The 16,639-nt window shown below is 45.2% G+C and overlaps 1 protein-coding gene across 1 annotated transcript in view; it reads left to right on the forward strand.

Annotated features, from left to right (window-relative positions):
- Positions 1 to 16,639, forward strand: part of PTPRQ (protein tyrosine phosphatase receptor type Q) — a 794,911-nt gene that overhangs the window by 701,061 nt on the left and 77,211 nt on the right. The window contains exon 40 of the mRNA XM_073556964.1: positions 6,872 to 6,971. Within this exon, the coding sequence (XP_073413065.1) occupies positions 6,872 to 6,971 (100 nt within the window). The remainder of the gene's footprint in view (positions 1 to 6,871; positions 6,972 to 16,639) is intronic.

The following is a 16,639-nucleotide window of genomic DNA, read 5'->3' on the forward strand; positions in this document are numbered from 1 at the left end:
CCATTCATCCTTTCTCCTGGGACATCCACACAGCACCCCCTAGCGGACTCAGTTGTTACTACACCACATACCTCCCCCCTCTGTTCAAACTTGTGGGGTTTAACACACAACCTTACATCAGGCTCTTGAGACCGGGCACTCATTACACCTTGCCACACAGGTCGAGAGAACATCTCCTTCTATCATATGGCCTCATCTCTACATTAGGCCTCCCCACCCCCAGCAGTCAGGATATCGGCCCTGATCTTTGGCCCTCCAGTAACAGTCTGTCTGCGTCATCAGACACTGTCTAGTCACCACATTCCTCTCTGTTTGTTCCGTTCCCCGACCAGCTCCCCCGGTTGGTACTGTCATCAGTCTTAGTTGGGCCTTCTGTCTAGCCTGAGTCTGACCCATTCAGCGTTTCACAGGAACTAATGTCTCTCATCCTCGCATGGCCCGTCGAACTGCCACTTGCTGACATTCTTTGGCTACCTGCCATGTCACTACTTGGAAGAACCCTTCGGGTCCTTACATCTTGGGTTGAAGGCGGCCGCCACCTGGTGTTCAGCACCTCTTTATTGATTCGCCGACTGTCCCGTCTCAACTGCTCAATCTCTTGCAGGTACCCCACTTGATACTCTACAAGCATCCAAAAGTCTCTCAGGCTCTCCACAGAGCCAACCAACATGACGGGAATCCTACCCACTTCACGGGATACCTGGTCTTCATCATCAGGTGGGATCCTCACCCTCACCACACCGGAGTTATTCACAAGGTCTGGCATTACCTTCCTGGATCTTCCAATGATTCTCCCAATCAGAGCTTTGGGTACCGGAACCACATCTTTCCGCAAACCTAGCCGATCCATAGCCTCCCTTGCTAACTCTAGGCGTCGAGCAGCTTTCATATTACTCCGCCTAATCAACTGTTTGACGTGGAGACACTGCAGATGCATGTTTTTCAGGACAGCCACCTGCTTTGCTGTGTCTTCCCTGGCTGACATTATCACCAACTGCCGAGTCTCAGGTGCCCAGTGCACCTTACATGCTTTGACCGCCTCTTTGAAAGCCTCATGCACACCTTTTTCAGCACAGGCATCTTGCTTGTCTTCTGGTACATCAATCACAAACTTAAAGGTCGTGGCCTTGCTCTCTTCCTGGCCAGGAAGCTCTGGCTTTACCACGGACACTTCCTTCACTACAGTTGGCCCGACCGGGTGACTGTCTTCTTCAGCTTTTTTCTCCCGCAGAAAACCTCTTACAGTTCCTTTGAGCTCCAAGACTTCTTTCTCGAGCTCCTCGACCCTGTTCTTTGCCAGTTGTCTCAGGACTCTTTCTTGTTTGACATGTTCTTCCATCTCTTCCATAAGCGTCTTGTTCACATTTTTCCACGTTGACAGGTGACCTCTGAGCTCAGAGACTTCCTTCTCTAGCTCTTCTATTCTGTGCTCTCTTTCTCTCTCAGAGGCACAGTCACCCCCAGAGTCTGAGTCACCCTGGCCTGTCGAGTAATCCTTCCAGTTATCCACTAACCGTGTTTTTCCCCCAGTCGTCTTATCTCCCAGCCCACCATCCGTTACAAGATGTCAGGTCCGTAAGTTGGGCAGATGTACTTCTTCCGGTCAGTTCTACCTCTGACCTGTCCACATCAGGAGCAGTCACCGTCTCAATATCTGTTAGCCCAACAGTAGAAACGTCTCCAACCTCCTGCCATATGTCTTCAAACACGACAAAGTTCCGGCCCCTCTCCAAGGCATAGACTAAGTCCCGTGGTATCCCGCCCCCTTGGCACTCACCACCTATGGGCCCCTCAAACATCACTCTGTCTACCGTATAGTTCACTGTGACCCCATGTTTACAGTGAACCTGGACCATTCTCTCGGTCAGACAGAAAGTGAGAGGAGATCCTGTCAGTCACCTGACACTTTGAGTCCAGCCGACCTGAGACTCCTTCTCGGTGCAGCATTATGGTACACACCTGTGGCCCATCATCCGGAAAGAATATTCCACATTCAGAAAACAACATACATGAACATTGCTGTTCCTCTTTTGACACACCGGCCCCCTTCTGGACCACCCCAATTTGGGTCACTGCCCCCTCCCGGGACTCCACTTCTTTTTGGGTTACCACCCCAATTTGGGTCACTGCCCCCTTCTAGGACTCCACCCCCTTTGGGGCTACCACCCCCTTTCGGGACTTCACCATATCCGTTATACAGTTCTTCTCAGATCACAGTTCACACAGCACAGTTTGTCTCTTTTACGATACCACACAAGTCTTTGTTGGCACCACCACAGCTCCTGCTGTCACCGATCACCGACACCACCGGCTGCTGTTCACACACACAGTGGCTGGTGTGCTCTTCGTAACCCCACGGAGTTACAGGAAGCCGCTTGTCCTCTTCGTAACCCTGCCGAGTTACAGGAAGCCTCTTGTCCCCTTCGTAACCCCGCCGAGTTACAGCAAGCCGCTTGTCACCTTCTTGACTCCCACTGAGCCACCGCAGGCTGAGTTGAGAAAAGAAAAAAAAAACACCACACAAAACTCACGTGTCCTGTCTGTGTGCTATTCAGGACGCACCGTCTCTGCCTGAGACCGTCCAACACACAGGGTGCACTGGGTGCTATTCAGGGAGCCGACCCTCCTCGGAGGGTTTCCCAACACACCGGACTCACCAGGTCCAGGGGCTCAGCAGGTGCTCTTCAGGACATCCGTCTCCACCTGAGACTGCCCAACACTCACGTCTCACCAGGTCCAAGGTCATACCACATGCTCCAGGGATCCAATTCTTCTCCTAGAATCTCCCAACACTGACCCTCCAGGACCTTGCTCACTGAACCCTCCAGGTACACAGTCTTTCCCACTGACCCAGGTCAGTACAACATGAACACCTGTCCGTTACCTGTGTCGGCCACACAGGTCCTCGGGTACCTCTTATCCACAGAGGCACCCTAGCAATCACCAGTCTCTTTCTCACTGACCCCGGTCAGTACAACACGGTTTTCGCGACCGTCACCTGCTGGCCGCGCAGGTTCTCAGACCCCTCTACCGCAGAGGTATCCTATAAGTCCCTTTCTCCTGGGGAAACGGCCGCACTGGGCTCACCAATCCAGACAGTGCCTTACTCACTAGGCCGCCCCACAGTTCCAGAACCACAGCCGGGCAGTGGCTTCCCCAAACATCAGCCTTCCTGGCTCAGCATTGCCCTTAGCAACCGACTTTGCAGCCCTCTTCCATTGCTCCCAGCAACAAGGCTACAACAATGCCCGCATTCTCCACCAAATGTGAGGTAGCGCTGTCATTTAAGTAGGGGATCACTCGCTTGGCAGCCACAAAATCAGATCCGGCACAGGTTTTCCATAAACCAGTATAGTCCATGCGGTTTATTAAACATCATAAACCATGACCAGCAATATATAAATGGCATAGCGTCCATGACAGAGCTTCATTCTGTTAGCAATGTCCAATTCGCAGGCTTTTCAGCCTCACAGTTATATCTCACCCCGTCAGGGTTCTCTCATGGCTGCTTCTCCATACTGCAGACATTCATTCCCTCCAGGAAACTCTCAGGCACTTCCAGCCATTACTCACAGCGTCCACACGAGCTGTCAGGCAGGAAGCCCCATCTCAGTGGGACCTTCCACACTGGACCAGCCAGGTCCAAGCATTCACCACCTGTGACCTACCCTGGCCACGTTATATGGTTCATAGCCACGCCCACCGGGTCACATGACTCTGACCTCATCACAGGTCCTTCAAGCATTTCCACACTCTTTCCAACAGTGCTTTAAACACACCCCCTGGGTGGGTTTGTAGGTAACCAGGTCCGCCCATCTCTCAAGTTACCTGGAGACTTGTCCCTTACACATTGAAACAACACCTCAGCAGTATCACTGCCGATCAACACATAAGTCTCCTTCCCAATGCCACCCACTTTGAGATACATAACGGCCATTCAGTATTCTGCCATTCATCCTTTCTCCTGGGACATCCACACAGCGCCCCCTAGCGGACTCAGTGGTTACTACACCACTCTATCTATCTATCTATCTATCTATCTATCTATCTATCTATGTAATATAAATACATATATATGTGTGTGTGTCACTGACATGTGTATATATACAGTATATGTATTCTATGTGTATATATCTATTCTTTTATAACCTGTCACAGTGATTTTACTGTACCCACATATGAATTGTCGGCTTTTCAAATGCGATCGGTGTGTAAAAATCGGACTACACTCGTATGGTCCGAGTGCTGTGTAATTTTTTTCTCGCACCCTTTGACTTCTATTGCGGGATGCAATCTGTTTTCTGATTGCAATCGTAGCATGCTGCAATTTTTTTTTCTAGTCCGATTGTGATCCGATCCGAGCTGGAAAAAAAATCGCAGATGAAGACACAATCATAGAATAACATTGGACCAAATTCAATCTGATTTTTTAACGGATTGCATTCATCAGATTTCATCGCAAATGGGAATGAGCCCTTAGTGTGCATGTGTGACCGCCACTCTATTCCATTCTATGAATGTTTGCCAGGCCCAGGGAAATCAATGGAACTCTAATAATGCACACTACCATTCTGTCTTTGGAGTGTGGGCAGAAATCTACAAACTCATTGTAGATGTTATTGTTGGTGGGATTTGGACACAGAACCCCAGTGCTGCTAATCAACAGTGCTAACCACTTTGCCACCATGCTTTAATATATATTTATTTTGAAACAAGCAAGCAAAATATTGAAATACTTGGATAGCGGGAATAAGTGCTCTCCTACTGCTTCACACCCACAAAGTAGTGACCATATGACTATAATACCCTACTCTTCTCCTTTAATTTACTTCAATTTTACATCATATGCCAATAAAACAACTTAGTGTCCAAAATGCAGAGGCATAAGCCCCCTTTTTCACTATCTGGCAATGGGTTAACTGACTACAGCTAGAACACCCCCCTTCTGTTTTATCAGTTGTGAGTTTCCTGGCTCGACTGCGGGACCTGATCCGGTGATCTCTGGCTGTTGCTTGGTTTCCTTCTCCTTTTGACCACAGCCTGTGTTATTTCTGTCCAACTGCTGATTATGCTTTTGTCTTTGCTTTTGTCATGATCCAGGACGCGGTTTTGTCTTTGGCCCGTCCTGGTCAGACAGGGGTTAATTGTTTCTGCCTCTCTCTGGCAGAGGGCGGCTATTTAGTGGCCACTCGACCTAGGTCCGGTGTCAGTTATACTCCTGCCCTTGGCTGAGTTAGTTGACCTCGTGCGTACGTGTGCCTTGTGCCTGATAACTTGTTGCTTGTTTGGTTTTGATCCAGTTCCGTCCCTGCTATGAGTTCTACCTGTCCCTCTTGTACTGCGCTACCCTCTCTGTGTATGACTCTCAGCCTGTGACTTGACTATTCTCTGCTCGTCCCTCTGGTACCGCGCCGCCCCCTCCGTGTATGACCTCTGCTTGTCTGACCTGCGTTTTCCCTGCAGTAAGTATATTACATCATCTGCATCAGTAAGACCCTAAGCCCCGCCCCCTGCAGTCACATGATCGTAGGTCCTTGCACTCCTTACTACTTTCAGTGTAGCAGGTCCTGTCTGCTTGAACTTTCACTGCAGTATCGGACCCCGGGCCGTCCCGTAGTGTGGGTAAGTCACCCTGCTCAGCCGTGGCAGTTTACCGACGCTGACAGGATCCTGACAGCTTTACTGTGTTGTTTCTATGCAGGTGTTTTCACTTCTTTGTTTTGGAGGGGCTATTTATACTGTCCCAGCACATGCAGTCTTTGGTGGCTATATTCCAAGTTAGATGGAATCCCAGCTCCCCAGTGAAGGATAATCTTGCTGAGGTTTTCTCTGTTACTTTGCTTGTGTTTTTTTGCATATTTCCATTTTCAGCTCTTTTATTATTTTATTAAATTCATGGTCTTGGGGTTTTCACATTTACCAAAGGTCTTTTTGGATTCCTTTCTTCTCCTTTCATCTTTCATTTATGACTGTGTGAACACGTCTTTAGCCTTGTATCTCACCTACTGCCTGTTGTAGCTTTGGGTTACACTCTGTTTAGAGTTGAGGGTGCAGTTAAGGACACTCAATGTCAGAAGACATTGAGTGGGGGCACCATTGCGTAATTTTGCGTGCCAACCTCTGTGGTCAGGCAGGGACAAATCAGGGTCAGAGATTGCCTAGTCTGTATACGAACCTGTGGTGTGCAGGTTTAATATCTCCCCTGGTTTGTTCATTTCTGTTTGAGTGTTAGGGCTCAGTCATAACAGTCAGATATAAATACTCCTGCCCTTTGGTTAAACCCCTTCCTTCAGTAGTTCAATAGCTGAAAATTAAACAGATCAGCACATACTGTAGTTAACCATGTGCATTTCTGTAGGATATCAAAGGGACTGTGGCAGGCTTTCTGCATATTCCTGAAAGGAACAGAGGGAAGAAGATTCTCTCCCTTTTCCTTTTATCATTCATTTTGATGTTTAGTATTCCTTTAACAATAATTAAATTTTGTGAAAACATGCTTAAACATTTACATCTGTTTAATGTAAAAATTTAAATAAACTAGAAATCCAAAATAGTGATCTTTCATATGTAAGAAAACAGGACATATTCCTATGAATAGAGCATCAGGCAGTTTTATTTGACTTTACGTACCAAGATAACAAACTATTCCACATGGCTGTTGTGACAGGTATAAAATATATGATGCTGTTAGAGATAAGCATCTGTCTGCTGATCCATGAAATGATGTGCTTATTGCAAGTTGAACATTTGTTTTTCATTTCCTTCTCTAGTACATATTATGGAAACAAAATCTCAAGTGCACAGTATTTTAGCTGTAAAAAAGCTTTTTCTGAAAACTTCTAGTTTCTGATTTGCAACTGTTTCTTTCCAGCTGATGGACTCTCGGAGCGAGCGGTGGAAATCATCCTGTCAGTTACTCTGTGTGTGCTTTCTGTGATACTACTTGTGGCTGCAATCTACGCTTTTGCAAGGTAAGATGTCTTTTACTTGTCATAGGTTTACAAATATTTTACAAGCCCCCAATTTTCTGTAACAACTCTTGATAGGGCAAAGCAATGTGAATGAAAAAAGATGCAGTGTGATGTTTAGTATATGGAGTTTCAAACATGCCCAGGATACCCCCACATCACAGTGATGAGGTAGGCACCGGACAGCCATCACTACTTTTATTCTCCGTGTGCCCCTTCATTAAGTCGCTCGACTTTTCATCAGGATAGAAAGGTACAGTATCGAGAAGCCCATCTTCATGGTGCAAAGCTATGGCGTTACCAATTCATTTGAATGAAGTTAGAGTGTATTTAGGAAAAAATATGGCGTTCCTGACATACCTTCAAAGAGTGCTATTCAGAAGATGGTACAGAAACTGGAAATAATAGGATCATTGATCTTTTTTCATGGTAGAGGCCACCCAAAAATGTTGCAGGACACAATTGATGCCATGTAACATGGTCTGGAGCAGCCCCCTACGAATTATCTGAGATGCCTAGTACAGGAGACTAGTATTGTGAGGAAAGAGGGAGATACAAGCGCAATATAGGGTCTTATCCCACCAATAAAGTAAGCGGTTTGACAAAAAACTGCTCACCTGGTAGTAGGTATTCCAAGCATGTATAGATAAGGGCTGCTGCAGATCCACAAGTCGGTCACCAACTATATGAAATAGAACTCTGCAAAGGAATACGTGGATTTCGTCCGGTGGTACTTCCTGAAGAAGAGGTTGCAAAAAACCTTGAAACGCGTGGAATAAACCATTGTCAAACTTTATTAACCTTCTGGAATTTCATAATTTGGGCAGCGCGGACGAAATCCACATATTCCGTTGCAGAGTTCTAAATCTGAAATCTTGTAGATTGTGAGCCCTCGCGGGCAGGGTCCTCTCTCCTCCTGTACCAGTTATGACTTGTATTGTTTAAGATTATTGTACTTGTTTTTATGTATACCCCTCCTTACATGTAAAGCGCCATGGAATAAATGGCGCTATAACAATAAATAATAATAATAATAATAATAATAATAAATATCTTATTCATCATGTCCAAAAGAGCAAAGTTGCATTCATATCGTGTCACCAACATTCAAGAGCTAAAAGCAAGTGATATGCATAAAAGAGCCAGATATGTCACTGTTTCTAGGTGAGGGACAACAAAGGAATATTGGAAATAAAATTTTTATCAGTAGTGTTGAGCGATACCATCTGATATCGTGAAATATCGGATCGGATTGGATTTGACCAATACCCAAAAAGTATCGGGTATCGACGATTCCGATACCAGAAACCCATGCAAGTCAATGGGGCACAAATATTGGAATGAAAATAAACCCTTTCTTTCCTTGCACATCCAGTTCGGGAGGGGGGAAGAGTGTGGGCGGTGCGTGGGCGGACACTGTGCGTGTCTGTGTGTGCAGGCGGGGTCTGTACGGGCCTGCCCGGGGTCTGTGCGGGCCTGCCCGGGGTCTGTGCGGGCCTGCCGGGGCTCTGTGCGGGCCTGCTTGGGGTCTGTACTGGCCTGCCGGGGGTCTGTGCGGGCTGCCGGGGGTCTGTGCGGGCTGCCGGGGGGTCTGTGCGGGCCTGCCGGGGGTCTGTGCGGGCCTGCCGGGGGTCTGTGCGGGCTGCCGGGGGTCTGTGCGGGCCTGCCGGGGGTTGTGTGTGTGTGCAGGCATCGTCCAATGGGACTACAAGTCCCATCGGGCTATGCCTGCTACAATGACAGTGATTGACACATTAGCCAATGATGGGACAGTAGTAGTCCCATCATCCGGCTAATGTGTTGAATGTAAAAAAAAAAAAAAACATACATACTACATACAGTACATACTACATACATACTACATTCATACAACATACATACATACATACTACAAACTACATACATACTACATATATACTACATTCATACAACATACATACATACTACATACATACTACATATATACTACATTCATACAACATACTACATACATACTTCATATATACTACATTCATACAACATACATACATACAAAATACTTATATGCTACATTCATACAACATACATACATACATGCTACATACATACTACATATATACTACATTCATACAACATACATACATACTACATAATACATACTACATATATACTACATTCATACAACATACATACTACATAATACATACATACTACATATATACTACATTCATACAACATACATACATACATACATACATACTACATACATAAAACATGCTACAGACATACAACATACAGACTACAAACATACTACATATATACTACATACATACAACATACAAAGTACAGGTGTGTATTTACAATGATGTATTTACAATGATGGTCCAGCCATCTTGAGAAGGTGGGGGACAGAGATAGTCAATGGGCTACGTACTCACACTTGCACATAAAATGACTTTGATTAGTGAACCTGATAGGCTGCTCTGAATAGATGTGTTTTGAGAGAGCGCCTAAAACTGTGCAAATTGTGGATAGTCCTAATATCTTGGGGTAGAGCATTTCAGAGGATTGGCGCAGCGCGAGAGAAGTCTTGGAGTCGGGAGTGGGAGGTGCGGATTAGTGCAGAGGTCAGTCGAAAGTCTTTTGCAGAGCGCAGCGGTCGGCTAGGCCGATAGGCTGAAATGAAGGAGGAGATGTAGGGGGGTGCCGCACTGTGGAGAGCTTTGTGGGTGAGAACAAGTAATTTGAATTGGACCCTATAATGAATGGGCAGCCAATGTAACATAGTAACATAGTAACATAGTTATTAAGGTTGAAGGGAGACTTTAAGTCCATCTAGTTCAACCCATATCCTATCCTAACTTGCCCTAACATGTTGATCCAGAGGAAGGCAAAAAAAACCCATGTGGCAACAGTAAGCTTCACATTGGGGAAAAAAATTCCTTCCTGACTCCACATACGGCAATCAGACTAGCTCCCTGGATCAACGCAATATTAAGGAGACTAGTGTATATACCCTGTAATATTATACTTTTCAAGAAAGGCATCCAGTCCCTTCTTAAATTTTAGTAGTGAATCACTCATTACAACATCATATGGCAGAGAGTTCCATAGTCTCACTGCTCTTACAGTAAAGAATCCGCGTCTGTGAGTATGCTTAAACCTTCTTTCCTCCAGACGTAGAGGATGCCCCCTTCTCCCCATCACAGGTCTAAGAGTAAAAAGATCATTAGAAAGGTCTTTGTATTGTCCCCACATATATTTATACATTGTAATAAGATCACCCCTAAGCCTTCGATTCTCCAAACTAAATAACCCCAAGTGTAATAACCTGTCTTGGTATTGCAGACCCCCTAGTTCTCTAATAACCTTGGTCGCTCTTCTCTGCACCCGCTCCAGTTCAGCTATGTCTTTCTTATACACCGGAGACCAGAACTGTACACAGTATTCTAAGTGTGGTCGCGCTAGTGACTTATATAGAGGTAAAATTATGTTCTCCTCATGAGCATCTATGCCTCTTTTAATGCATCCCATTATTTTATTTGCCTTTGCAGCAGCTGCTTGACTCTGGCCACTAAATGTGAGTTTGTCGTCCACCCATACACCCTGGTCTTTTTCAGTGACTGTTTTGCCCAGTGTTTTACAATTAAGCACATAATTATACAACTTGTTCGTTCTACCCAAGTGCATGACCTTACATTTATCCCCATTAAAGCTCATTTGCCATTTATCAGCCCAAGCTTCTAGTTTACATAAATCCTCCTGTAATATAAAATTGTCCTCCTCTGTATTAATTACCCTGCAGAGTTTAGTGTCATCTGCAAATATTGAAATTCTACTCTCTATGCCCCCTACAAGGTCATTAATAAATATGTTAAAAAGAAGCGGGCCCAAAACTGACCCCTGTGGTACCCCACTGCTAACCGTGACCCAGTCCGAGTGTGCTCCATTAATAACCACCCTTTGTTTCCTATCCCTGAGCCAGCTCTTAACCCACCTACACATATTTTCCCCTATCCCCATTGTTCTCATTTTATGTATCAACCTTTTGTGTGGCACCGTATCAAAAGCTTTTGAAAAGTCCATGTACACCACGTCCACTGCATTCCCTTGGTCCAGTCCGGAACTTATCTCTTCATAAAAGCTTATCAGATTAATAAAAGCTTATCAGATAATGTAAGGACTGGCGAAGAGCGGACGCATCCGAGTACCGATTAGCCAGATAGATGACCCTGGCTGCTGCATTAAGTATGGACTGGAGAGGGGAAAGTTGAGTAGCGGTGAGGCCAATTAATAGAGCATTGCAGTAGTCCAGGCAGGAGTGGATCAATGCGACAGTGAGGGTTTTTATTGTTTCCATGGTGAGAAAAGGGCAAATTCTGGAGATGTTCTTTAGGTGTAGGCAGCAAGAGCGGGCAAGACATTGTATATGGGATGTGAAGGAGAGGTTGGTGTCAAACATAACACCCAGACAGCGTGCCTGCTGCCAGGGAGTTATTATGGTGCCACCCACGGAGAAAGAAATGTCAGATTTAGGGAGGGTACTAGATGGCGGGAGCAGAAGAAGTTCAGTTTTTGAGAGGTTAAGTTTCAGATAGAGAGCGGACATGACGTTGGAGACTGCGGACAAACAGTCACTGGCGTTCTGTAGTACAGCAGGGGTAAGGTCAGGGGATGCCGTATACAGTTGTGTATCATCAGCATAAAGATGGTACTGAAAGCCAAATCTGCAGATGGTCTGTCCAATTGGGGCTGTGTAGAGAGAGAAGCGAAGGAGGCCAAGGACTGAGCCCTGAGGTACCCCGACAGCGAGAGGAAGAGGAGATGACATGGAGCCAGTGAACAAAACACTGAAGGAGCGGTCAGAGAGATAGGAAGAGAACCAGGAGAGAGCGATGTCCTTAATGCCTAGTGACTGGAGCCTATGGAGTAGGAGATGGTGGTCAACAGTGTCGAACGCTGCAGAAAGGTCGAGAAGAATGAGCAGAGAGTGTTCACCGTTACATTTTGCTGTCAGAAGGTCATTGGTCACTTTGATGAGTGCAGCTTCAGTCGAATGTAGGGATCGGAAGCCAGACTGTGAAAGGTCCAAGAGGGAGTGAGTGGAGAGGTAACGGGTAAGGCGGCAGTACACTAGGCGCTCCAAGAGTTTAGAGATGAAGGGGAGATTGGAGACTGGTCTGTAGTTGTTTGTGCAGGATGGGTCGAGAGCAGGTTTCTTTAATAATGGAGTAATGATAGAGTGTTTGAAGGAGGATGGGAAAATGCCTGAGGAGAGGGAGAGATTAAAGATTGTAGTTAGGTGAGTTGTGATGACTGTAGAGAGAGACTGGAGGAGTTGTGAGGGAATGGGGTCTGTAGTGCATGTAGTTGGGCGAGAAGAAGAGAGGAGTCTGGAGACTTCTTCTTCTGTGATGGGATCAAATGTGGAAAGTGAGGGAAGAGAAATGCAGGTAGGGATGGGAGTCACAGCACTTGGTGGTTGGGAGTGGATTTCCTGATGGCTATTATCTATTTTCTCTATAAAATGGGAGGCCAGGTCATTTGCACAAATGTCTGAGATAGGAGCTTGTGCTTTTGGCCTGAGGAGGGAGTGAAAGGTGGTATCAAAAAGTTTCTTGGGGTTGTTGGCTAGTGAGGAGATCAGGGTGGTGAAGTAGGTCTGTTTGGCGAGGTGAAGGGCAGAGTTGTAGGTTCTTATCATAAATTTGAAGTCGATGAAGTCTTCTGGTGTGCGGGTTTTTCTCCATCGGCATTCAGCACTCCTAGAGCATCGCTGGAGAAATTGAGTTTGCGATGTGAGCCAGGGCTGTTTTACTCTGTGTTTGGAGGTTCTGAGGGTGCGCTACCTGGTCAAGGGTGGTTGTAAGAGTGTTGTTGTAGTGATGAACAGCCAGATCAGGACAGGAAAAAGAGGAGATTGGGGACAGGGAAGATTGTAGGGAGTCTGAAAGTGTCTGAGGGTTAATGGCTTGTAGATTTCTGAATGTGTTATAGGTAGGAGTGTGCTGGGGTGGGCGAGGATTTGTGAGTGTGAAGGAGAGAATGTTGTGGTCAGAGAGGGGAAGCAGTGAGTTATTTAGGTAGGAGATTGAGCAAAGACGGACAAAGACAAGGTCAAGGGTGTTACCGACTTTGTGTGTCTCAGAGGTTGAGAGCTGTGAGAGGCCGAGAGAGGTGGTTAGTGATAGAAGCTGGGATGCAGATGTGGCAGTAGGGCTGTGAATGGGGACGTTGAAGTCTCCCAGGATAAGAGTTGGTAGTTCTGAGGACATGAAGTACAGCAGCCAGGCTGAAAAGTAACATTTCTTACATGTCTACCTTACATAAGTTCAAGTTTTTAAACATTTTTTTGTTAGAAGGTTTAAAAATTGACCAGCGATTTCTCATTTTTCCAACTAAATTTACAAAACCATTTTTTTAGGGACCACATCACATTTGAAGTGATATTAAGGGGTCTATATGACAGAAAATACCCAAAAGTGACACCATTCTAAAAACTGCTCCCCTCAAGGTGCTCAAAGCCACATTCAAGAAGTTTATTTACCCTTTAGGTGCTTCACAGGAATTTTTGAAATATGAGAAAAAAATGAACATTTAACTTTTTTTCACTAAAATTTTAATTTAGACCTAAAGGTTTTTCTGTTTTGCAAGAGTAACAGGAAAAATGGACCATAAAATATATTGTGTAAATTCTCCTAAGCATGACGATACCCCATATATGGGGGAATACTACTGTTTGGGCTCATGGCAGAGCTCGGAAGGGAAGGTGTGCCATTTGACTTTTTGAATGCAAAATTTGCTGGAGCAATTTATGAACATCATGTCGTGTTTGGAGAGCCCTTCATGTCCCTAAACAGTGAAAATCCCCCACAAGTGACACCAATTTGGAAGCAAGACCCCTCAGGGAACTTGTATAGATATATTGTGAGCACATTGAACCCCCAGGTGCTTCACTGAAGTTTATAACGTTGAACAGTGAAAATAAAAAAAATCACAAACAAATCTTTTTTAGTCCCTAATTTTGTATTTTCATAAGGGTAACAGGAGAAATTTCACCATACAATTTGTTGTGCAATGTCTCCTTAGTATGACGATACCCCATATGAGAGACTAAACTAGTGTTTGGGCGCACAGCAGGGCTCAGAAGGGAAGGAGCATCATTTGACTTTTTGAATGCAAAATTTGCTGGAATCATTAGCAGATGACATGTCCTGTTTGGAGAGCACCTGATGTTCCTCACAAAATGTTATTTTAGCCACAATTTTTTTATTTTCACAAGGGTAACTGGAGCAATTGCACCATACAATTTGTTGTGCAATTTCTCTTGAGTACGCCGATATCACAATATGTTGGAGAAAACTACTTTTGCAAAGCTCAGAAGGAAAATGGTGTCCTATTGGTGTTCAAATTTTGCTGGAATGGCTTGAGGGTGCCATGTCACATTGGCAGAGCCCATAAGGTACCAGATACCAAAACATCAGAAACCCCTCATGTGTGAACGACACTTCGCATGAATTCATCTAGGGGTGCAGAGATCATAATGACACTACACGTGCCTCACAAAATTTTATAACATTGAGCAGTGAAGAAAGAATAAATTACATTTTTACCACTAAAATGTTGTTTTTGGCTCAAGTTTTTAGTTTTTCTAAAGGTGAATATCATAATTTTTTACAACAAACTTTTTTTCCTGAGTCTGTGAATACCCTACATATAAAAAGGAAATACTTTTCAGGCACAGTGCAAAGCTCAGAAGGGAAGGAGCGCCATATTATAGTGCAGATTTTACTGTTATGGTTTGTGGGTGCCATGACCCACTGGGAGAGCACCTGGGGTACCAGCACAGTATAACCCCCCATAAGTGACCCCATTTTACAAACTACACATCTTAATTAATTCATCTAGGGGTGCAGTGATCATATTGATACCATTTTTGCCACCAAAATTTTGTTTTAGCCCGAGATTTTACATTTTTCACACAAGAAGCGGGTAAAAACAGCACCAAAATTTGTCCCACAATTTCTCCTGAACATAGCAATACCCCATATGTGGCTCAAGAGTACTGCTTATTTGCCAATTTTCCATACGTTTAGTGTGACACCGGCCTTTGGGAATTAATCTACAGTTGTAGTGACAATTTTGACGCCGTGGGTGTCTTCCAGAAACAAGCAGCAGTGGATGTTGCTGAGTGAAAACTGTAAACTGCTGATGAAGTGACCAGTATGCTGTAGTGACCAGTACCTTATAGTGACCAGTACGTTTTGCACAGCTCTTGCTTCTGGAGACGCACACCCGTAAATTAGGCAGGCTCTCATTGCTACAGAAATGACAAACATTTACTCTGGGAACCAAAGTTCCCCCCATAATGTAGCAATTGCATTTTTTGTTATCAGAAATAGATCAATGACTATATACCTTTGAGAAGGGTGAATACTTTCTAAATCTAAAGAGAGCAAGGCCTTTACCTTTTGTTTAAGAATCCTGTTTATTATATTCTGTTAGGAATGGCGGAACGCACTAAATAAAAATAATAATCAAGTGCATTCGCCGCTCGGAGTCCACCATGCAGTAGGTGATATAACCGCTGCTAAGTGGTGGCAGGAGCAATATGGCGGAAATGCGCACAGGGTTAAACTTCACCCAGGTGCGCAGAGCAATCTCAGTTAATTCACAGAGATGCCAAATAAGTACAAACACAAAAGACTGAGCCTGTTGAGGTCACAGTACTCAGTAAAAACGCACACACGGTATCAGGTCACAGGAGTAACCCTAGACGGCGGCACTACGTCCGTCTAGATCTACCGTGTGCGGAGCGTCGCAACTGCGGACGCAAAGGATCTGCTACAGCAGTGCGGCGTGGACACTGCCGCTAAACGACAAGGCTAAGGCGCAAGCGCAATGTCGGACGCTAGCAGCTGTGGATGTTGCAGCAGAAGAGCGCTGGCGCTGCTTCTAACCCAGTCCCTAACCACATACGTAATATCAGAGGGAAGGGATTTCTTAATGAGTCATTCACCAGAATCATACATCCGTCATCATACACACAACAGCAAGTAAGTCTATACTAGCGCATGGCGGAACAGCCATGCGCACCTTTTATAGCAGCCAGGACCTTCCGCAAGCTTCAAGATCTCTGAGATGGACCAATGAGATCTGGAGTGGGACCTGAGCACATGACTCCCGATCTCCAATGGGAGATCGTCCCATGAGCATGCTCAGTAGGAGGACAGAAGGACTTCGGCTCAGGAGAGATTTGCTGCAAGGCAATCTCCTCTGCAATCTCCTCTGCAGTAGATAAACAGCAGGAGTCTGCAGAATGTGAGGGTCTGGATCCCTGCGGAGTAAACGCAGAAATCCAACGCCTAACATATTTGAGATTTCTAACCAAAGTGGACCAATTTTTGGGCAGTCCCAAAATACATGCAGCAAGCATCCTGTAAAACCACAGCCCGTCCAGCAGTCCGACGATTTGCTTGGGAAAATTCTAGCCATTTTGGCCGGTGTATAGTACCATCTGGAGGTAATTTTATGATAAGATTTGTGTAATGAGGCACAGATGCTTGAAGAGTAAGTTGTCTTAAAGGCCCTCCGCCAATTCTCCTGAGATATTGGTATACCAAGATCTCTTTCCCAATTTACCATAAAAGGCGTTTTCCCTTATCCTCATCTCCATTGAAAAAATCATAGAT

The sequence above is a fragment of the Dendrobates tinctorius genome, unplaced genomic scaffold (assembly GCF_039654945.1).
Source record: "Dendrobates tinctorius isolate UK_male_01 unplaced genomic scaffold, ASM3965494v1 ptg000241l, whole genome shotgun sequence".
Lineage (NCBI taxonomy): Eukaryota > Metazoa > Chordata > Amphibia > Anura > Dendrobatidae > Dendrobates > Dendrobates tinctorius.